At 37.8% G+C, this 22523-nt stretch overlaps 4 protein-coding genes across 5 annotated transcripts; 3 read left to right on the top strand and 1 right to left on the bottom strand.

The window, feature by feature from the left end:
• The first annotated feature begins 310 nt into the window (after window positions 1-310).
• LOC122575850 lies at window positions 311-2304 on the top strand. The gene is made up of 4 exons (XM_043745329.1): window positions 311-444; window positions 602-820; window positions 1339-1509; window positions 1605-2304. The coding sequence occupies exon 4, from the start codon at window positions 1649-1651 to the stop codon at window positions 2228-2230; it is 582 nt and encodes a 193-aa protein (XP_043601264.1). The 5' UTR covers window positions 311-444; window positions 602-820; window positions 1339-1509; window positions 1605-1648; the 3' UTR covers window positions 2231-2304.
• A 404-nt stretch (window positions 2305-2708) lies between these two features.
• On the bottom strand, window positions 2709-6429 carry LOC122575843 (docking protein 1). The gene is made up of 3 exons (XM_043745321.1): window positions 5648-6429; window positions 5132-5305; window positions 2709-5048 (listed from the first exon to the last, which is right to left on the bottom strand). The coding sequence occupies exons 1-3, from the start codon at window positions 5717-5719 to the stop codon at window positions 3621-3623; spliced, it is 1674 nt and encodes a 557-aa protein (XP_043601256.1). The 5' UTR covers window positions 5720-6429; the 3' UTR covers window positions 2709-3620.
• Window positions 6430-7570: 1141 nt separating this feature from the next.
• Window positions 7571-12837, top strand: LOC122576051 (ionotropic receptor 93a). The gene is made up of 15 exons (XM_043745830.1): window positions 7571-7673; window positions 7811-7969; window positions 8050-8145; window positions 8324-8473; window positions 8555-8778; window positions 8926-9090; window positions 9280-9447; window positions 9522-9755; window positions 9978-10157; window positions 10229-10459; window positions 10939-11086; window positions 11633-11984; window positions 12044-12175; window positions 12469-12629; window positions 12701-12837. The coding sequence occupies exons 1-15, from the start codon at window positions 7583-7585 to the stop codon at window positions 12796-12798; spliced, it is 2589 nt and encodes an 862-aa protein (XP_043601765.1). The 5' UTR covers window positions 7571-7582; the 3' UTR covers window positions 12799-12837.
• Window positions 12838-14582: 1745 nt separating this feature from the next.
• On the top strand, window positions 14583-21903 carry LOC122575555 (mucin-17-like). Of its 2 annotated transcripts, none has more exons than XM_043744632.1 (7): window positions 14583-14845; window positions 15288-15589; window positions 16104-17313; window positions 17895-18100; window positions 18734-18919; window positions 19664-19883; window positions 21651-21903. In XM_043744632.1, exons 1-7 carry the CDS (start codon window positions 14809-14811, stop codon window positions 21788-21790), a joined length of 2301 nt encoding a protein of 766 aa, XP_043600567.1. In that variant the 5' UTR covers window positions 14583-14808; the 3' UTR covers window positions 21791-21903. The 2 variants fall into 2 exon arrangements, with proteins under 2 accessions (XP_043600567.1, XP_043600568.1); XM_043744633.1 differs by having other exon boundaries at window positions 14588-14845; window positions 19664-19805.
• Window positions 21904-22523: the final 620 nt, after the last annotated feature.

Consider the following 22523-nt stretch of genomic DNA (forward strand, 5'->3'; position numbering starts at 1 on the left):
AGACACACTATCACCACGTAGCGGTGAAAAACGTGTACTAATTGCTGTTGGTGTCCTCCTCGTACAATAACGTATTCCTTGTCTAACAGGAATATATACACTTGCCTTTATCGTACACTAGCGCGTTCCTTATCTGTGACGGGTCATATATTTATCCTTATCTAACACTATCGCGCACTTTGTCTATTGACAAGCCATATACTGCCATCTATTATTATACTCTTCAAGTTATTGTTATTTCTATCTTCAATAAATGGCAGCACGTGACTTGTCCGTACAACAAGGAACGCACTCGTGTACGACAAGAATAGATATATGTACTGTCAAACAAAGAGGGCAACAATGCGCGACAAAGGACAGATATATACATATATATGCTCGTGTTAGAGACAAGGAGAACAATAGTATACGATGAAGACAGCAATAGAGACAGTATGTATTATGGTAAGCGTTTCAGTGTTTGCAAATAGAACAAAACTTTATTTCTTTCTGTACAAAAGAATAATCAGAGGAATTAATTTATGGATTTTTATGATTATGTCTTCCGAATTAGATCTCAGCTTTCTTCCTACCTTCCTTTTAACCTAATTTTATTCGATAGATCGAAGTATTAGTTGGAATCACAGATGGATAGGGAGATCACCAATGCAATTAGTTAAGAAGTCAGCCAAAAAGTGCCCACTAAGAATAAGTGTCTTTAACAACCAATAACCGAGCTATACGCATATTTCTTTCCGGGGCTCTTGGCGGGAGAAACGTGTGTATGTACGGCGAGAGAGAAAAAGAAAACATGCATTCGAACCGCGGCGGCTAGAGAAGGGTAAGAGCGTAAAAGCATAAAAGTTGCTTAAAAGCTTAATTAAATACGAGAAATAAATTGTTCTTTTTGGATTGAGTACACAAACAACATTCATGTTCTCCTGATACATAATCGCAACATAGGCCGGAAAATTTTGTGCTTTTGAAGTTTCTTAGAAAATATCGTCATATGCAGGGATTTCAAAAGATTTGGGATACCTGTTATGTTATTTTATTCTCTTAATACTTACCAATACTTACCAATACTTAACCGATACTTACCTATTTTCTCGAAATTTTGTTCATTTCTTATAACTTATTCGTTAAACCTATGGAGTTTGCGAAGGTTTTAAATAATTAAGCGCTTTTGTCCATTTGCAAATAAGATTGTTTCATTCAAATCAATTTGCAAGTTTACAATAGTTCTACAATTTTTCAATTAGTTTACAATTTTCCGTATAGTAATTTACGTAATTCTGTAATTTTACAATGTAAAATTTAAATTTAACTTAGACAAATTTTCTCTGTTCATTGTTTCAGCTACACCATTTTATAATTTGAATTTGGCGCGGGTTATTTCATGCAGTCTTCAGCAGAGGGAGTATGCATACGGTGTCACGAAAATGATAGTTACATGTCACAACATTAGTAGTCATGACTCTCCTGTCACGTGTAAACGTATCAACATGTACGTGAAATAAAGATATTGTAGTAAGTGCACAAGTGATGAATAATTGGTTTAATCAATGGTAATATCATTACAATTTAAAAGAAATTTAGTAAATAATATTTTCAATAAATGATAGCGTACCTATAATAAAAGATCTGGTAAAAAAGAAGAAAAATCAGCATGTTTCCGTTGCGGCAAATACTACGATGTGGAACGCGACTGGTGTTTACGAGAGAACCTATAAATTTATGTCAGGTTCAATTGATTTCGAAAGATAAACTTGATGTCAGTCTACACAAACCAATTTTTATACGGATGAACACGAATCTTAGCAAATTATCGGAAGAAAACAAAGAAGAAGATTCTAACAAACATATTCTCGGCAAAGTTGTAGGAAAACTAAAGGTAATGTTTACATGTAAAAGATGTAACTATCGAAATGGGAAAGTTATATCGAAACTAGCATACGAAAAAGGAGTAGTTATAATTCGCTGTGACGGCTGCAAGAATAATCACTTAATTGCTGATAATCTTGGGTGGTTCGAGGAATTAAAGAACAAAAGGAATATCGAAAAACTATTAGCGGCAAAAGGAGAGACCGTACGAAAAATTCAAAATGATGTTGATGGATATCTCGAGGCTGTCACTAAAGAGGAATATAATTTGATTCAACATAATAAAGAAAGAGAACAGCGTTTAATAGAAGAGCAAAATGAAACACACGATCAAAATAAGAAGGTTAAATCTACAGAAGAATCGTAGGAAATGTTGTTCAGAAAGCGGAGTTTTTATTTTGACAAAATAGACATAAATATATCTAAATAAATGTAAATACCTTTAAATTTATTGTAGACTATGTGTATTTTTAATGCTATATTATAATTATGAAGAAACAATAATATCCAAAGTTTGGTTGATATAGAAAGACTTAAATGTTTTTTGATCCTTCATGTTACAATTGCTAAAAAAGAACAGCATTGTTTCTACTGTGCGTTTGTATACTACATGTAAATAATATTTCTAATATATACAATTTGGCAAAAAATATATATTCTTGAACAAAGTTCCTCAGATCAGATGATGCAAATTCTGTAAGATTTGCTTCTTCATTCAGAGTATTAAATGTACATGTATTTTTTTTTTTTATGAAAACAAATTTAGATATTATATATTTAATATCAATAACATTTAATTTCATTTAAAGAAATGACAGATCTTGGCACATGTAGAAATTATATGGCAAATTTCTAATTGTGTTATGCATTGAATACTTCTGTGTGTATATCAATTAATATGTACATATACATATTATATTTCGTTATAAAAATGTCTTTTCTTACTAACAGTGAAATATATAGATGATAATTAAATCTTTTATAAATGTGTATATATGTATAATACAAATATATATATGTAAAATATGTATCTATATAGTATTAAAAACAAAAGGAATGATTTATTGCTTTTTCCTTATCATGCATATGTAAATCCTATATTTTTAAAAATTTCTATCGTAAACTTTAAACATCTCTCAAGGCACTACTTCTGTTCAACTTGCAATAGTATTATAATAATGGACTATGAATAATTAATTATGGTGATAATATTATTGATATTAATAATATTAAAAATCTCTAAGTACACCAGATATTGGAATGACATGCAAAGTTAATTTCCAAATTCTGCTTGACTTTGTTATCAGACTATGTTTTGTGATATAAGGCACTGTATCTTTTCATTGCAATCAGTCATTTTGATATTTTTGAAATATTAGTGACAATTTTTTCAGATTTATAATATTGATAAAATAGCATTTAATATTTGTTGAATAATATATTTTAAATATTATTAAAATGTGTAAAATCATCTTGCCTCTAAAAATAATTATTCTTACGTAATTGACAGTGATTATGTAGACTAGTACTTCTTAAACTAATCTTTGCACAAAAATATGTCATTTCATTTCTGTACTTTCATAATATTATAAAATATTGGCATGTTTATTTTTGTCATTATTTAGCACAATAAAAATCAGCTTACCCTAGTCATATTGTAGACTAGTATTTTGTTATCATTTTCGGGAATTAAGAATCTCTGGAGCAGAAATAATATATTTGTGTAATCGCTATTAACTGAAATTATTTTTGATTTTTTATACCCTTTTTGGTTTTGACACAATTGCATATTCACTATTATTAAAGACTTTATGCTTTGGACCCATATTACTGCTTGTAGATGCAGTATCAGACTGATTTGTTTTCTTTCTAATAACACCATATCCAAGATGACTATCATCTGCTAATCTAACAGCAGACATATCTTCAACAATATCATAATTGGACCATGCAGTGCTGGTATCAGCGACGGAAGTATTTAAAGATACATTTGAATGTGAATTTTGGGACACGCTATTAAAGTTTCCAAATTTGAATGTGCCCTTTTGAGTAATTTTAGTTGCGGAACCAAAATGTTCCAATTTGTCGTAATCAGATTCATCATTGGGTACATGATTAGTCGTCGAAATCGCTGGACTATCCATAATACTAGACTTACTCTTTGAAGAGCTTTGGGATGATATAACAGGCATCATCGTTTCGTATTGGAAATCATCCTCGTTTTCTTTGTCTTTATCACTATGCAACAACGAGTTTAATCTCTCTGTGTGATGTATATTGTCAATACCATGAGTTTTCCATGCATCATTTCTTACTTCTACTAGGTCATAAGGATGTCTTTCTTCGTCATCTAATATGGAACTTCCTATCGTTTTTTGAGACATTTCTGGCGAATTATCGCGATTTAATGCTTTGTATTCTCCACAGGCAGGCAACTCTGATACTTCGGGATCTACGCTTTTTTTATCTAACAAACTGGTGAAAACGTATTTTCGCGGTGGTTTCGCAGGTTTCGGTTTACCGATACATAAAGACGGTTTAGAAGATGAACTAGTATCTAAATTAGATGATGAAGTCGACTGTTTCTGTGAATTTTGCGGTGAAAAGTCAATATCGATTAAGTTAGCAGAACTATTTGGAGAAGGGGGTAAGGCTGCTCTAGATCCAGCTTCCATCGATAAGACTGCATGATATTGAGCATCATTACAGTCAATGTTTGCATTATTTTCTTCATGCATTAACTTTTTCATTGACCTCATCTTGGAATACATACAACGAAAAATTTCTTGTTGACTGCTGTGTTCCAAGCGAAAAGAACCTTCCCCAGATTCACATTTTCGTCCTGCTTCAAAAATAAATTTTCCATCTTTGTAACCATATCTTCTGATATATCGATATGGCCAAGTAAATAGAACTACATCCCCATCCATTAATTTAATATCAACTGCAGCTACTACAAGTGTATAGTTTCTAGTTTCTAAACCACATCGCTTAGATGCATCTGTCTCTACCACTTTCACAGAAAATACTCCTTCTCCACTGGTACAGTACAAGTCGTTGTTCTCCTCTATTGTTTGATTAGACACACTATCTTTAAATGCTACTAACTGGAATGCAGTGATCCAATGACTCATATCAGATTCCGAATAGCATCCAAAATAATGAATTCCTGATTTAGTCACAACCTACATACAACAAAAATAAGGAACTGAATCATTTCATTTCACTGTTTGCTAAATATTAAATCTTACGTTATATGTTTACTTACAATAAATACATGTGACTGATTGCTAGGTGCTATTTTAATGCATGCATCTAACGTGATGATGCGAGGAGCATGTAACTGCAATATAGCTTCTTCTTGATTATCATAAATTTCTACACGTTTGATCCCATAGTTACTAGTCCTAAACAGCTGACAGAATCTTTTGTGCCAAGATTTCTGTAAAAGATATAAACAACGTAATTGCCTTTCAATATAAATATTTTAATGTTAAAAAGACTGAAAAGAAACAGATTTTGTGTATTTAAAAAATCACAACTATTGGTATGAATCAAGAATGACGTGTGCCAAGATCGATTCAGCGTTGTTGCACACGCTTGAAATGTCTGGAACTTATCGCGCGAGTTTTAGGTTAATTCATTGATCACTAATCGGTGGCCATCGATAACAAATATTTCTTTGAAAGATACAGATAAATAAATAAATACATGGGGAAAACCAATTTGTCAATGGATCGTGAGAATTCGAAACAAACATTTATTCATAGTAACGTTAACCAACCTTGAGCTGCCCTAACATTCCCTGCGGTGGTAACAGCAGGATCCCTTGTAACAGAGGTTCCTCGGGCTCCATCGTTTTTTGCGAAACATCAGCAGCCTCACGTATTACTAGGAACGTGCCTTTGCTCCTCGTATAATTTTGAAAAAGTGAATTTTTCCACTTTCACTCCCACTTTTTCCCGTCCGTGCTATTCCTCTCACTGGTTCGCCTCTGCTTTCGAATGGTGCTCTATCGTTTACGTTTAGTTTGACAGTTTTCCCGAACACATTCAACCCATTATAATGTACGGTGCTTGACATTTCACAAAAGCTTTAAGCCCGACGTCTTTAACGTCGACTAGATTTGCCGAGGAGAAAAATATTCGTTCGTCTCTATGTGTACGTGTTGCACGGATACGTCGTGTATGGTATATAACGACACGGATTGTACTGTTCTTGCATGATTCCCCGACACATTCGGAGCCAACTGTCGGGTAATAGAGGCATGCACGTCGTCCGACCGTACGACGTCGCCCGAATTGTCACGAACGGACATAGAAGCGCGGACTATTCCCGAGAGATAACTCTCGCGCCTCTTCTTTGCCTTCTCTCTTTATGCTTTCTTTCTTTTAACTCGTCAACTTCTAAACTTTGTTTGTAAAAAATTTTTATCACGCATCGTGTGTTATATCTGAGTTATTTCGTTTGATTTGACGTCGAGAATTCCAGAGTGTAATCAATGCGAAACGAAACAGGAGGTGATTTAAATCGAGGATTGTTTGCTTTCTTTCCAGACGCAAGACTTGGTCGTAGATAAGCGTTGTGAGTTGCGACACATCGACTTCCGTTCCTAAACGACGATAATAATTACATTTTTCTCTACTCTCCATTATCAGTCGTTTAATTTTTAATATGATATGTATTGTAATAATTAATTTTATCTGTAATAAAAGTATTTAAAGTAAGAATCTATGATTATTTTCCTTGGTATGTAACACATAATAGCGTGTAGTCATCGAGTCGAAAGTGGAACAAAGTACGACACCGGACAAAAGGAATTTGAAACGCTCCTACGATGAAGTATAAAATCACCAAGCTATGGATGATTTTTTCTTATTAGCGACGTCGACGCGTAGGCTTGGAATAATGCAACCGACGCAACTAGGCTTTATCTCTGGTTTCGTTATACGGAAGTGGTACACCAACCGATATGAAACAATACAATTGTCTCTTGGCTGTGACAAACGCGCGCGCAAACCAAATATGTAATAACATTACTCGGTGTCGATAATTTGCATGCAGACCGATCCAAAGTGTTATTCGATATTTATTCAGTTTGTTTCATATCTCTATTTTCTTCAATTTTTAGTAATTCTTGGAACCGTAATATAGCACATATAGGTGCACAATGTTAGAAACATTTCAAAGAAAAAATATAAAAGGTATATTCATGTGTGAGACTATTATCTCAAACAATATGATAAATAAATTATAACGCGAACAAAATTCTTTACGTGCCTGTAGCCAAGACTTTCATTTTTATAGTATGGATATAATCTCTTCACTTTATCGACTTTCAAGGATTATACATATCTGATTTCTCGTCTATCTCTTTCATTTTGATAAATTTTTCTGAGAACATTATAATATTGAAAAGCTTAGGGTGAGTTTCGCGATGAGTTGGATAGCGCACGCAACTAGGCTAAACAATGTCTCGTTTCAATTTCACGGGGGTTCGATCGTTCGGTAGTTAGTTATTAAAGAACTGACCTTTCTTGTGATTCGCGGTGCATCGAGTTGCATTAGGCTTGCTCGGTATACGGCTCGTGATCGCGATCAGCTCAGCCTGTAATAACGAATCGGCCAAACTAATGAAGTGATACATTATTCACAGGTGTCCTCGGTTATATACCGTACGAACAATACGACGCGCTGTTATTTTAGTTCGTCAATAGAAATGATATCGGTTCTCTTGCTCCTCTGGTGTGTCAATTATGGGGACAGTTACAACAATTTTCCATCTCTAATTACCACCAACGCTACTATGGGTACGAGTGATTTTCCTCTTAAAACAAAACGTAAAAGAAATTTTTCTTCCAAGTGATATTATCCTTTGATGGTGTTATTATCCTTAGAAAGAAATAAAATCGAGTTAAGTTCAGTGAAAAAGAATTTTTTTAAACAGCCGTCATCATCGATAAAAGCTTCTTTGATAACAATGGCGACCACCGAAATGTTATGGGGGTGGTGCACGATTTAATCATAAATACTGTGAAAAAGGAGATGCATATAGGTGGCATAGTTGTACGTATGTTTCGTGATGCGGATGTCAATCTATGGCAAGGTAAACTCTACACCTTTAAACATGGTTAATTATCATTCGGATTACTCACTAACCCTCGTTATTTCTTAATCACTAACAAGGCTATACAATCCTTTTATCTGTCGCGAGTTGCTGTATAACGTGGCGCCTGCACGAGGTCGCGCGAAAGGAAGAATTGATACATCTCGCTATAACAGGTACAGAGGTATCGTTTTTTAAATATTCTAAATCAAGAAAATTCAAATAGATTAGTATCATTTTCTAGAGATTCTAAATTAAGAAAATCTGAATAAATGAAAAGAACCTAAAAATTTAGTATCGTTCTCTAGAGATTCTGAATTAAGGAAACCTAAGAGAAAAGTTTATTATTTCAAGATCCAGATTGTCCCCGAATTCCAGAGACGGATGGCATGAGCATGCCGGTGGTGGTGCCAGGAGAAGAGCTGTCACAGATTTTTCTCGACTTAAGGATGATGAACATTCTATCCTGGAACGTGATCAACATTCTCCACGACGATACATTCGGTGATAAGGGCAACTAGTAGCTGCGATAATGGCACGTGAGTCCTTTTATCTAATCCGATCTGTGTTCATGGCTCGTTTCAGACAGAGACACGATCAGCAGAGTAATGACAGCCATCTCGGACAAGTTACCGAACAAGCAAGTGAACTTGATCTCTAGATCGATTTTCACGTTGAAACACGAAACGACGAGAAGTGAAAGGAAAAGTTCGGTGAAGAAGACGTTGAACGATTTCCACGTGGAACAACTGGGACATTGCTTCCTAGTTATTGCTACTGTCGACATGATTGCCGATGTGATGGGCGTGGTGAGATCTCTGTTCTTATAAAAATCTCAAACACCATGATAAGCGAGATTTTTCGTTTCTTGTTAGAAGACCAATACGTTGTCAATTCCATATCAAACATTTGAAAATTTCCGGAGGGATTTCTTAGATTGAGATTTTTCTTTCAAGGCGAGATCCTTGAAGATGGTCCATCCAGGTAGTCAATGGTTGTACGTGATCACCGACAGCGCGACGAAGAATATGACCAATATGACGGCATTCGTTGATTTATTGGCAGAAGGAGGAAACGTAGCCTTCATGTACAACGCTACCAATTTGAGCAACTACTGTGAAGTAACGATCTATATTTTCAGATAATTAACCGCTGGGATTGTTTCATTTGTTGCAAAACGAACTTATTACACAACCTAATAATATTAAAAAAAAAAAGACAAAGTAATTCCCAAAGAAATATTATAAGCAATCCCTCTATAAAATTTCTTTTATATAGGACAAATAATTGTTGAAAGATTCTTGCTTCAGATCAAGCTGATATGTTACGTGGAAGAATTGATTCAAGCACTGGCGAAAGCTCTTGAGTACTCCTTGACGAACGAGATTGATCTGTTTAAGAGCATGGAAGAGGAGAAGTTCGAGATGATCAGGCTAACGAAACGCGAGAGGCGAGCGGAACTCCTGAAGAACATTAGAGTCAGTAAATTGTACACGAATTTATAGCGAAATGTCCTTTAACCGAACTAAAATCGAAACTATGTTCCCGTCAGATACACCTTTCCCAAAACGCGTTTGCTTCAGAAGGTTTCTGCGGACGGTGCTTGTTATGGAGATTCTCCTCGTCCATAACTTGGGGAAATTTCTTTTCTCGTGGTAGAAACATGGCACACCTGTTGGATATAGGCACATGGTCACCTGGTTTCGGAGTAAATCTAACGGACGTGATTTTTCCTCATATCGCGCACGGATTCAGGGGCACTAATTTACCAATTGCGACTTATCATGTGGGTAAACGATCTTTTAACTTATTTATCTTAATCTTTGTAAAGGAAGTACTTTTGGAATTATTGGCTAAAAAAGAAAAATTGAGAAGACAAACAAGTAAAGTATTTCTTGCGTTATTGTTTAGAGAGGAAAGTTAATTTACCAAGCCTTCACTCGAATCTTTTTCATCTCAACTTTGACACAATCACGTAATCGAGTTGAAAATTTATATATTATTTTAGAATCCACCGTGGCAGATAATTTCTGTGAGTAAAACAGGCCAAAAGCTATACGAAGGATTGGTATTCGACGCGATCAATTACTTAGGCTCGAAATTGAATTTCTCTTATACGGCGATTACGCCGGAAGTGACTCGAAATTCGAACTCTTGGAATACTTCTCGGTACGCCAAGCTTGGCGAGGTAAGGATTTATATACACAATCTGTTCTTTGTCCCTTGTTTTCTTCGTCGGCTAATCGCTTCTGTTCTTAGAAAATTAAAGAAATGACCATGTCGGCTACCAGAAAAGTGCCAAAAGAGGTGATCGATTTGGTGCGAGAGAGGGAGGTTCTTTTAGGTGCTTGCGCGATCACTGTAAACGAAAATAAGAAGGACGCGATTAATTTTACTGTACCTATTTTCGTGCAGACCTATAGTTTTTTAACTGCCAGGCCTAAACAATTGTCTAGAGCTCTCTTGTTCGCCTCACCGTTCACCAAAGAGGTTTGTATAGATACAACATTTCTTTTTATAACAATAATGCTACCAGATCATTGAATAATACAGGTAACTATTGTATAACGAGAAAGTTAGGTCTCACAAAATCGTCTAAAAAGTATTTTTAAGTTATTGCTCGAGGGTTGGTCGTTGCTCGAAACTTAGCTGAACAAATCTCCCTTCGAATTAGCTTGAAAATAAAACCGAAGAAGCGAAGCAAATATAGCGTACATATAATATTATTGAACATTAGTCGCTTAATAGTTTCTTACGAAGTTTCCTGTGCTTCTCACAGTGACAGAAACGAATCGACGTAGTTACAAAAAGATCGCAGAGAGATATTTCGTGCCTGCGCTAAAAGCGTTCGCTAATGTTTCGGCATTCCGCTACGTAATAGCGCATAATGACAGAACTATAAAGATTGTCGTCGTTCGGTTCGGTATGTACCGTGCTGGCATTCCCCTAATGTTCCGCCTGCCTTTTAGACGTGGGCCTGTCTGGCGGTATCCATTATCGTAATGGGTCCGATCTTGTACCTGGTTCACAAGTACAGCCCGTACAGCATCAAGACCTCGGGCCTAAAGTCCTCGTTTCAATGTGTGTGGTACGTGTACGGGGCACTTCTTCAACAAGGTACGACTTTATTGTCTGGTAAACAGCCTCTATTTCTCGCACGTTCGCGCGATGCAAGCTTCTGGCGATTTTATTACCGATCAGCAGGTCAAATGTTCTGTATTTATCGCATACAAATTTTATTTGTTGGCATATAACTTTTCTGTAGTGGCTCAGAAAATTTGAAACCAATCTGAAAGCGTATAAAAATTACAACATACTTACCGGAAACATATATTTAGTACAAAATTACAGAATGTTTCAGAACCTATCGTTTTGTATCAACAGAAGCAGAAATCAGCAAAATTTCTCGTACCGCATAATCTTACAACTTCAGGAATTTGTTAACGAGGGTTAATAAGCAATGGTAACGATACTCATTGCCAGAATATCGGCTCGTAAATTTCATACGTTTAAATTCTTTCCATTTCCATACAGTAGCCAAACACCTTTCTCTACCCTCTCTTTATTTGCTAATTGAAATTCAACGATCAAAAAGTACCTACTATAAAAAAAAAAAAGAAAAAGAAATCTCACGCCATCGAAATAAAATTCAAAAAATTCCAGGAGGAATGTATCTGCCGCATTGTGACAGCGCTCGCATACTGATCGGCGTCTGGTGGTTGATCGTGATGGTCGTGGTAGCTACTTACTCCGGAAGTCTGGTCGCCTTTCTCACTTTTCCACGAATGGACGCCTCTATCCTAACCGTAGACGATCTGCTCGCGCGTAAAGACGGGATCACCTGGAGTTTTCCAAACGGTAGCTTTCTCGAAATGTACCTGCAGGAGACCGACGAACCTAAATACCATACTTTATTGTCGCGCGCGGAAAGTCACAACGACACGGAGGAAGAGAAACTGGTGGAACGTGTGAAGGATGGGAAACACGCTCTGATCGACTGGAGGAGTTCCCTCAGGTATCGTTCGTGTCAAATCCATACGAAATTTCGTGGAAATTAACGGGGCCGTGAAATAGGTTCTTGATGAGGAAGGATCTGTTGTTGACCGGAGTCTGCCATTTCTCGTTGAGTATGGACGAGTTTCTCGATGAACCTATCGCCATGATCATTCCACACGACAGTCCTTATTTGCCTGTCATTAACGCGGAGTAAGTTGCGTGTTGACTTCTGAACGATAAAAGTCGGTAATTAGTTGGAGTAGTGGTTTGCGATGTAAGATACAATGGGATATGTTAGAACGAAAGAAACTAAAGAATAAAGTCTGGATAATATTGATATTAATTAAGTTTCGGCACGATTGCAATATATTTTTATAAGTTTCTTTATAAGTTGTATCGTTTCTATTAGGGAAAGTTTGTTCTATCGTGTCCCATTGTACTCGTAGTTTCGTTTATTTCATGAATTAAAATTGTTTGGATGAAACGGAGTCTTCGCAACGTAGATTACATCGAATGCTGGAGTCTGGGATGATGAATAAATGGATCACGGAAAGGATGCCGATAAAAGACAAGTGCTGGGAAGTGCCAGGAAGCAATCAGGCGGTGAACAAACGGAAAGTGAACGTCACCGATATGCAAGGAATATTTTTCGTATTGTTCATGGGTATTGTCTTTCAAATCCATCGTCGCAGATTTCATCAGCATCCTAATTAAAAGATTTCTTCGTTGTTTTAGGCATCATACTGGCTTTCTTCTTTCTCTTTTGCGAGTGTTACTGTCATAGACGCAAGATATCTAAGGAACGAAAATTAATTCGTCCCTTCGTCTCTTAAATCTCGAAACGTTAATATTAAGATGCAACGAAAATAAAATAGGAACAAAATCATTTTCTGCTATTCGTCACTCCTTTGTCCTTTATCCATCAGTGTCCCAATATAGGCGATACGCGATTTCTCCCTGGAAAAACGAATCAAACCGACGTAATGCACCGAAACGCACGTGTAATCACTTTTTCTCTACTTTTTTGTTCCATAATTACTGACTGAATAAAAAAAGCGTGCTTGGTACTAGTCGACGTAACCGGAAGACCTAAAAATCCTTGCTCAATCCAAGCTCACGATTTTTTCGAATTTCTTTTCCTTGGTTACATCGATGCAGAAGAATCACGAACGTTGAGCAGAGTCATAAAATTGAGAAACCAGTAGTTGTTAGTCCATTTTTACCGACAATTCGCATGGCCAAGCGGGCGCGAAATGATTCTCGCCAATGAAATAGCGACCAATGGCCCGCGAACGTTCGCAAGCCATTACAATTACCATCACGAACGTCTAATTTGCGGGTAATGGACGGCACCGGATATTGCGTGGATATCCACGCAACGTTCGAAGTGGAAAACGTTCGATTCGTTCCATCACTGGCGCTCGGAACATGCTTTTTCATCGTTAGTTGCACGAGAATCGTGGCAACGTTTCGTGGATGCTATCTATGGAGTTAATCTGAAGAAAATGTACGCGGTAACGGCAATTATTCTGTACCGTGTAAGCAATAAAGATTCATTTAGAACAGTAACGCAGAGATTATTTATTTATTCAATGGTAAAATGCTGGCAAAATCTACCTGATATTATGCAACATGAAGATATTAGATTTTATTGCAAAACCGAGATTTACTATCTACAGTTAAGAAGATTGACACGGATGCTCTTTGCACAGGTATTTCGAGGATTCGTTCATTGTTTCGTTAAGTCGTTAATTTTACTTGGAAGACTTCGCGCCTAACAAGGTTTATTGCATTGTGAACAGTAACGACCGCAACATTGAGCAAGACTTATGACGCGTATGATTCAGTTGCTCCCTGTTACGTTACGCTGGAAGTTGCCACAACTAGTTACTTTATTAAGATCACACTAAGAAGAAGAATGGAAGTTGCAAGTGTGCGAACGCGAGAGCGAAGAAAGGTCGGCTTCTACTTGTTTATCTTCGAATAATTTGCTTGTTTTCGAATTCATAGAAAACTATGTAATTACTCTTTTACCCCTTAGCTGTTACTATGGGGACATAGAATACTCCATACATAAATATTATTGTAATTTCGTTCTAGAATATTCGTCGCATCAATTTAATCGATGTTACAAATTGTTATCTAAATTTCCAAACCCTTTAGATTCCACCATTCGCGCAGTCACCACAAAATGTTTAAAAAATCCTAATAAAATAACTAGATTTTTGAAGTAACGAATTTGCCAATTAAAAGTATGACTCCTCTTTTATTAATTAATTTTCTTGAATTCTTCAAAACTAAATTCCACCACTTATTCAGTCGCCATTAAATTTCCACAAGCTCGCGAATCCCCGGGATCCGAAGAACCCATAACAAGATTTGGAGGAACGAATCCGCCGCGATTCTCTGAATAATTCTGAATAATTCTCCTCCTCCTGTTCCTCATTCTCCTCCTACTACCAACTTGGCATCCTCTGGGGAAGCTGGAACCCCGGCACACGGTTTCGCGAAGGGGAAAGGAGAAAGACGAGCGCGCGATATGACGGCGTACATAGACACGGGTTTATCTACCTGACGACCTTGCCGTTTAAAAAATCGCAGAGTGGCCGGCAGAGGCTCGAGCGGGCGGCGTGCACCATCCGCGAGCCAGTTCCGACGTAGAGAGCGGACGACTAAGACTAATCCTAACAGAGCTGCCTGTCGACCCACGTTTCCGCGCCACCGTGTTGCGCTTCCTTTCGTAAATCGAGAGAGAATCCGCGAGGAGACGGGTTGTCCATGCTCCTCGCCAGTCGACCTGTGCTCCTCGTCCGCCAGTTATCCAGCAACCAGTCGCGATTAATATGGGCGCCTGGATGTCCTGGCTGATCCTGTTGCAGCGTACGTATTTTTATTCCGTTTTCTTTTATTATTCCGATTTAATGTTCGTCTATTGGTTGACAGTTCGGAGTATTAAACTTTTGCAATTTCCGTGTAATATATACGCGATTTATGTTAGGATTAAATTAATCTTCCTTACGGTTCCATGAAAATATTCTTCAACGGTGTCGTTCGTACTCGGTGAATTGTCTTTAACTTAGGATTTAATCGAGTCTTGTTAAAATCTTATAATTTTTCTGTGGTAAATATTCCAGCAGTGTCGTTCATGCTCGAGGAATAGTCCTTAACTTAGGATTTAATCAAGCCTCCTTGAGATTCTATAATTTTTCAGTGAAAACGTTCCAACAGCGTCAATTGGTATTTGAGAAATTGTCCGTATCTTAGGATTTAATTAATCTTCCTTAAGATGATGCGATTATTCAATGAAAATATTCTCCAACAGTGTCGTCCGTGTTTGTCCACGGCTACGACAACGTGGGATTCGACGGCTGGTATCAACCGGTTCCGCATGGGCCGGTCGACGTCATCACGGACGTTATTAACGACCTAGGCGTGCGGATTCTGCAACAGTACACGGCCCACGGGAACGTTGCATTCTCGCCGACGGGGGTTGGCTTCATCCTGGCCGCACTTTACGAGGGCTCGGCTGGCAGAGGAAGACAGCAGATCGCGGATGCTCTTGGTCTACCGCGAGATCGAGACATCACCAGGATCGGTTTTCGCGATATCCATCGTAGATTGAGGGTAAGAATTATCCTAGTCATTTCTGACTCTCGTTAACCCCTCTTCTTAACTCTTCAATATTTTAATATTTTAATAATTTGACGATATGGAATTGATTGACAATGCACTGAACTTCAAAACAGCTCCCTTATAAAAAATGCAGGCTATGACTTTCTGTGAAACTGCGTCTTTCCGTGCTCTTCATATTTCATTGCTCTGTCCTGAGCATCTTGGGCAGCGGTGTATGTATAAATTGTCATGCCAGTTATTTCTTTTATATTCTTCGTAAATTTGGAAAAATCCGAGCATCAGAGGGTTAAATTCTTCACCGTTGCATAATACGTTCGATGAGTGCGATTAGACACAGTAAAGGAACACGGAAAATTTGCTGCGTTGGTTCATTTGAGGCTTGAACGCGTAATTTCTCTTCTTTAACTAGCAGTTTCTCTTCTGGTCGATCGCCCTTTTCGAACAAGTTTCGCAACGAATCAAACATCCGTGACGGGTCCATAGTAATTATTTCTGTATTCCAAAGACGTATTTGAACGCCGATGGATTCCTCGGGGGTCTAACGCTCAATCACGAGAACACGAAGTTGAGGCCAGAGTACGAAGACATCCTTAGGTTCTACGGATTCGATCTGTCTATCCCTGAGGAGGAAACCAACGAAACCGAAACTACTTCTGTACCAGAAACAACTAGTGCGATGACTGAACAATCGACGACCGAAGCAAAAACGTTGGTTCCTGACGAAACTACCACGGAGAGTACAACAATAAGAACTATGCAGAGTTCTGAGATCACTAGCGATATACCAATGTCCACTACTCCCATGGTTGAACTTATTGGAATGACCTTAAGCACCGTAGACGAGCAAGATAGATTGACACAAACTATTTCTGATAGCTCTGTTTTAACGGGTGCTACAGTAGCTACTACCCTGCCTAGTTTAGTTACAACTTTATCTACCGAGGCAATGACTACATCTACGAGCACCTTGCCTAGTTCAATTACAACTTCATCTGAAACTTCTACCACTGTTATTTCTACTACTACTACTACTGCAGCTACTACAACAACTTCTGAAATACCGCAGACAACCGTTACAAATTCTGCTCAACCTATAACGACGGTCACTTCCACACCAAGTATTCAGTCGCCAAATGCTGATGGAACATCAAGTACGCCATCGACTTTGACGAGTACCGTTGCGATTATATCTACTCCAAGTTCAACTTCAGAGTCGGCAGTAACATTTTCAACATCAATGGAAACAAATTTAGAATCGACGATTACATCTGCTATTGGTCAGACGACCGTTCCTACCGATCAGGCCACCGAATCTGTGATGACGACGGAACCCATCACGGAGTCAACGACCGCGTTAACAGGCTCTACGCCAAGTTCTACGTTAACAACTACCGGAACTACTGTCATCGCGTTATCCGCAGAAACTTCAGAAACGTCAGCAGCCAATGTCACAGAAGCTTCAACGAGTTCGACGATCCCAATTCAGGCGAACGAGGCGTCGTCCACGAATGGACCACCTGCTGATGAGAATACCGTTTCAACGGGCTCGAACAATCAGTCTATCCCGAACGAGATGGGATCTACCGATTTGCCAGTCACGACCACAAGTGAAACCGGGTCGGCTGGACAGCTGACCACTGTATCCTCGAGCACGATGATGAATCGAAGGAAACGTAGCGACAGGAGCCCCAGGGGATTCTTCTCTAGCTATCCAGGTAGAGTGTTTTATTTTCGTTGTATTCTTCTTTTTCTGTTATTCGTTCTTTCATACCTTTATACGTTGATTAACAGGATGGATGAGATGAGTGTGGAGAATTTTGTAGAAAATGATTAAGACGAATGGCGAAGGATCTTAGTTAGAGCGCTGATGGATTTGGTTGGTTTATTGTATTAGGATCCCTGAAAAATAAAAGGGAGATAGAGATTAGAAATTGGGATAAATTAGTGGTTGTCTGACACGCTATAGAGTTTGTCGATTTTTCGGGTTCTTTTATGCGTTCGTGTCTCTCTATTCTTAAAGAGTAACGCTACAGAGTATTTATATTAGCGTGGCAGCAAAAATTATTGACGCATACTTCTATTTTCTAACGAAGCATTTTTTTCCTATCGAGTTCTACATTTCATTTTCACAGTATCAAGTTTTTGTAGTCATTTGTGTTTTTTACACGTAGAACAATCTTTTCTATGCGTTGACTGGACTATTTAATTTTCATCAATTAATTTCGTTACTTGTTTCCGAAAACAATTTTTTAATAGAACTTTTCTACTATCTATGGTTTTATTTTTTGCATTTCAGACGAAGGAATTTGGATGCAGGACCTAGGAATCTGGAAGCCTTATTCCACGACCTTGAACGAGGCATCCGTCAGAGACTCAACGGAGATATCGTTCCTAGTAAACGGCTGCGATGTCTCCTCCGTTACGGCTTCCAGATACTTCGCAGTCCTACCTTTTGCCTATTTTCCATCGCTGCAAGCAGTTGCCCTTGAGTTTCCGCTTGATGTAAGAACCATATTTCTCTTCCACGAAAAGCTCTCAAACATATATTTGTTTTAACAATTACTATTATAATTATTCATCTAAATGTATGTCGTACGGCCGTACCGCCCGTATGCAGAAAGCTATAAACTGATAGGATCTATAATTACTGCGGCGACACACGAACAATTATGTTGTCCTCCATTTTAAAATCTACAATACGAAGAGTACATATTGATCAACAGATAAATGATTATACATAATATCGACGTGTGACTATTTTTTAAAGATTTGCTTCACAGTTATTGCAGCATATCGTCGTTTTAATGAATAATGGAACGATTAATAAAGATAATCGAAATAAATAATAAAGATTTACTAACTAAAAATATCAGGATTGAAAAATTACAAATTGTACATTGTAGACTTCTATAACTTTGCAATTTTATATTATACAGAATAATGAAACGAGCGGCAACTTGTAAAATTCATTAGTGAAATTTAATTTACTTTAAATTTATGATAGCTGATAGCTAGTAACTCGCGACTTGTCAAGTTTCACCGTTAACGGTAGTTTAATTGTACAAGAGGATCCTAAACGTAAAGAGTCATCGAATAATTTCTGTACGAAATCACGTTTCTACCTCGTGATTCCAGGACCCAAGGTACAATATCCTGCTCATGATGGCGACAGACAGAAGGGACACGTATCGTTTGGCGAGAGATCTTGGCGGGAAATCGTTGAGACTATTGCGGAAGCAGTTACAGGCTACTTGGGTCAGGGCTACCATTCCGTCCTTCATGTTGCGCGGTTTTGTCACATTAACGTCTTTCCTGCAAAGGGTACGAAGCACAATTTCGTTATAAAGAAACTTAAACAGTTATTCAGGTTGTTTTTCCTCTCGAAATAGATCGAATCATTGAAGAATAAATTTTAATAGATCAAAAGGGAACGGTTCTGAAAACCTGGCCGAACCGTGCTTTCCGGTATTCGCCGCTCGATATTTTGCCATTAGTCGCGGCCATTAAGCGCCTAATTACTTAATCGCGTTAGTCTAGAGATCTTGAGCGCACTTTCCGTTTCTCGTCACGGCTGTATTCCGCGAAGCAGAGCGATCGGCACAACGCGTAGCCTCCTTGACGACACGTAATTCACGACAATTCGAAGCGCACAGCGAAAAATGAGAATTGTTTAATAGACGTAATTCTGGGCCCGGCACCATTCTACTCGCGAGTTTTACGGCCGATTCCACTGTTATTTCAGCATTCTCACAGGTTTTAGTGCCTTTGAATAGACGATGTTCAGCTTGAGATAATTTGACTCTTGAAGTTAAAGTCTTTTGTTCTATTGAGCCACTTCACGCGGTCGAATAGGATTATTTAAAATCGTCGTTGACTTTGCCTGACAATGTACTATTTTTACCATCGTTTGATCATTTCTCCATGTTTTTCACTATCTCCTTTCGTTCGATTATATTCTTTGAACCGCATTATTTAACGATTCTAATTATCGTCCTGATAACTTTTCCCCTTATTTGATTATATATTTTTAATATTTCGTTATACAAAAATTAATCTCATTTTCAGTTGGGAATTCTGGACGTGTTTGAGCCTAGAACCGCCGACCTCTCACCAATGACACCAGATCTTGGTGTGTACGCCAGAGACGTGCAACAGAGTATCGGGGTGAACATCAGAAACTATATGAAACCTGACAGAACCCACTCTCGTGAGTCGACTTATCGTCCTACCGATCCTCCATTGATCGTTCCACTGCGTCGGGACTATTATCGATACTATCATCCAGGTTTCTGTTCTCTGCTTTCTTCGTTCTACTGCACTCTTCCTCTACTTTCCTTATAACTTCAAACTCCAAGAGCTACGTGACTACATGGTGGCGTTAAATATTTTAGAAGAACCAGCATTCTTCCTTCGCAAGAATTTTTCCAATATTTTTGTCCAATATTTTCCTCCCGCAAGTTCTAGAATTTTTACAAATTTCTCCATAGAATTATACTCTTGTTAGAGGATGTCGCAGAGTCTCGAATTTCTCGTGTATGGGAAACAGAAGAGGATATCTCGGATTATCGTAGGAGGAAGCGATCAGCGATTAGCAAGGTTCGATCAGGTAATCGCTGTGACGCAATATCCACAGGTGAAATTGCGATTCTACGGTGCATGTCGTTCGCAAACAACAAGATATCGGTGGAAGCGCGGCGGACAAGTGTCTGACGATGCCTTGCCGTTACTACTGGCGCGTGTCTGATCAGTTTCCCTTTCCTTTTTATTTTCTTCTTCGTATTAGATTGCTACATAAATTCTGTCAGCCAGAGTGTATCTCCTACGAATTCGATTTACAATATCCATCTATGTGACTGTTGTGTTACATCTCTTTCATACAAATTTTCGAATTCATAATTAAACAAAGACGTTTTAAAGGAATCATTAATAAAAACATTTTGTAACCGGTGAGAACAAATTCAACTACTATAAAATTAATTTCAAAATTGATTTTATCATAGCTTTAGGATTTTATTATACTTTTTTTAATGTTAGGAATATGTGTTTGTGGAGGATGGAATTTTTAGAGACACGCGGTGAAATAGAAATCTTCGCGAAGATCGGGGCATCGCGAACCGCGCCAAATTCGATTGATTCGTCAAGGGACTATCTCGTTATTGGTAGATTGCCGGATCTGTAACTCGATATACTCTCTCGTCGAGGTTGTTGACTGGCAACCAACGTCGTATCAGCAAACTGCATCGTGAGAATTGAACAAATATCGCTGTTAGTTTATTTTCTTTGAAAGGAAGAAAACAGATTCATATAATAGTTAATTTCTCTTTTTGCCGCGAAGTCATTAGATGTTTGATTACGCAAAGATTCTGAGAGATTCGCCTTTCCTTCGATCGTCTGTCGAATGTCGAATCGTCGCTAATTCGTTGTTTGTTCGTCCAAGAGCTGTCGTTTCCGGTTTATTGTAATCGACGCCGGCCACGATCAAGAATATTCTCAGTATTGTTATAATGTCGGCTGGATTTAATCACTGATATCCTGTGTGCCTGACTCACCGAGGGAAATAAATAAAAAGACCTTGCGTTCGTTCTCCGTTATGCCTACTAGGAATTCCTGAATCGTTACGAGGAATGCAGCTCGTAAATATTTTCATTAATCTGTCAGCTGCTTGTTTCCAATTTTCATCCTCTCTCTCAATTTTTCACACTCCTTGTTACTCGTTTCATTTACTTAAAACTTCTTCATCATTTGCACTGTACTAGCTTGTAACTGAGATGATTTCTGGAAAAAGGGTCTATAGGTCTATAATAGAAAAAGATCACTTGGAAATAACATAAGTAGTTATAGTTTGTTGGTCTTTTAATTTAGTTACTAAGTTTGGTAGCTAAGAGGAAGTACTTTAACATGATATACTTGAAAAAGAGTCTTATGGAACCCTTGGTCTTGTCTTATGGACCCATTTTTTGGAAAGCTTTTCAATTAAACAATTTTACCGAGTTTTAATAAGTAAGCTTTAAGAGTTACGAATAAGATGTTTAAAAGGAATTTTTCTTTGTAGGAAATGGATTATTCGAGAGGGCAGGGCCAGTGCCATTTACAGTTGTCCATCCGTTCCTCTACTTCATCGTCGACGCAGAGACTTCGGTAGCTTTGATCGCTGGCCGGGTTAACGATCCGCTCAATTCGCGAATTTTGTAACTCTTAATCTACTTGGGAACAAAGATGGACAAGTTCCGGGTAGTAATAAACACATATGTTTATTTGACATACTTATAAATATCGTTATATATCTATAAACAATTACACACATATATATATATATTTATATTTATTAGATCTTTCCTAGTTCGCACACACCTACCTTTAAGTACACGATGTCTGTACAAAAATATCCGTACGTTGTAAATAAAGAAGGGAAAAAGAGAGAGAAAAAGAGTGACGAAGGAAGAGGGAGAGAGAAAGAGAGAGAGAGAGGAGATTAATTTAGTTTTTCGATTAATAGACGATTATTAAGGGCGATGGGCAAGAACTTAGCATTTTACAGAATTCGCTATACAATTTGAGTAAGATAGATGCATAATCATAGGGCTTGCAGTTGAAACCGCATCTTTTAATTATTTACGTCTTTAACGTGGTGTTTCAACGTCAAGCCGTTAGCTATTTCTCCGCTTAGACTTCCTTTCTTTTCATATATTCATGTACAGTCTAGCAAAAAACTGACAGACGAACTCGCGGTTCGTTCGCGGCTGAGAAATATATTATTATCTTACTTATATTTATATGTATATTTATATATATAAATACAGTCCTACGCACGCGATTTTCTTTTTATCGTTCCATAACGATCTCCACAGTCTCGCGCGGTCTGTGTTTGATTGGCTTCGCTTTCCGAGTAGCAGTCTTTAAGATGGAAGTTTCTCAAACTTCTATC

This window comes from Bombus pyrosoma, linkage group LG15, assembly GCF_014825855.1.
Source record: "Bombus pyrosoma isolate SC7728 linkage group LG15, ASM1482585v1, whole genome shotgun sequence".
In the NCBI taxonomy this organism is placed as follows: Eukaryota; Metazoa; Arthropoda; class Insecta; order Hymenoptera; family Apidae; genus Bombus; species Bombus pyrosoma.

Excerpts from the sequence above, each read along its gene's own strand:
- LOC122575850 (XM_043745329.1), top strand. The coding sequence starts at position 1,649 with ATGTTTCCGTTGCGGCAAATACTACGATGTGGAACGCGACTGGTGTTT.
- LOC122575843 (XM_043745321.1), bottom strand. The coding sequence starts at position 5,719 with ATGGAGCCCGAGGAACCTCTGTTACAAGGGATCCTGCTGTTACCACCG. Across the intron at positions 5,306-5,647 it reads GAATGTTAGGGCAGCTCAAG|AAATCTTGGCACAAAAGATT; the intron begins GTTGGTTAACGT and ends TATCTTTTACAG. Across the intron at positions 5,049-5,131 it reads ATCAGTCACATGTATTTATT|GTTGTGACTAAATCAGGAAT; the intron begins GTAAGTAAACAT and ends TGTTGTATGTAG.
- LOC122576051 (XM_043745830.1), top strand. The coding sequence starts at position 7,583 with ATGATATCGGTTCTCTTGCTCCTCTGGTGTGTCAATTATGGGGACAGT. Across the intron at positions 7,674-7,810 it reads TACCACCAACGCTACTATGG|CCGTCATCATCGATAAAAGC; the intron begins GTACGAGTGATT and ends TTTTTTAAACAG. Across the intron at positions 11,087-11,632 it reads CGGGGCACTTCTTCAACAAG|GAGGAATGTATCTGCCGCAT; the intron begins GTACGACTTTAT and ends AAAAAATTCCAG.
- LOC122575555 (XM_043744632.1), top strand. The coding sequence starts at position 14,809 with ATGGGCGCCTGGATGTCCTGGCTGATCCTGTTGCAGC. Across the intron at positions 18,920-19,663 it reads TAACGTCTTTCCTGCAAAGG|TTGGGAATTCTGGACGTGTT; the intron begins GTACGAAGCACA and ends TCTCATTTTCAG. Across the intron at positions 19,884-21,650 it reads TTATCGATACTATCATCCAG|GAAATGGATTATTCGAGAGG; the intron begins GTTTCTGTTCTC and ends TTTTCTTTGTAG.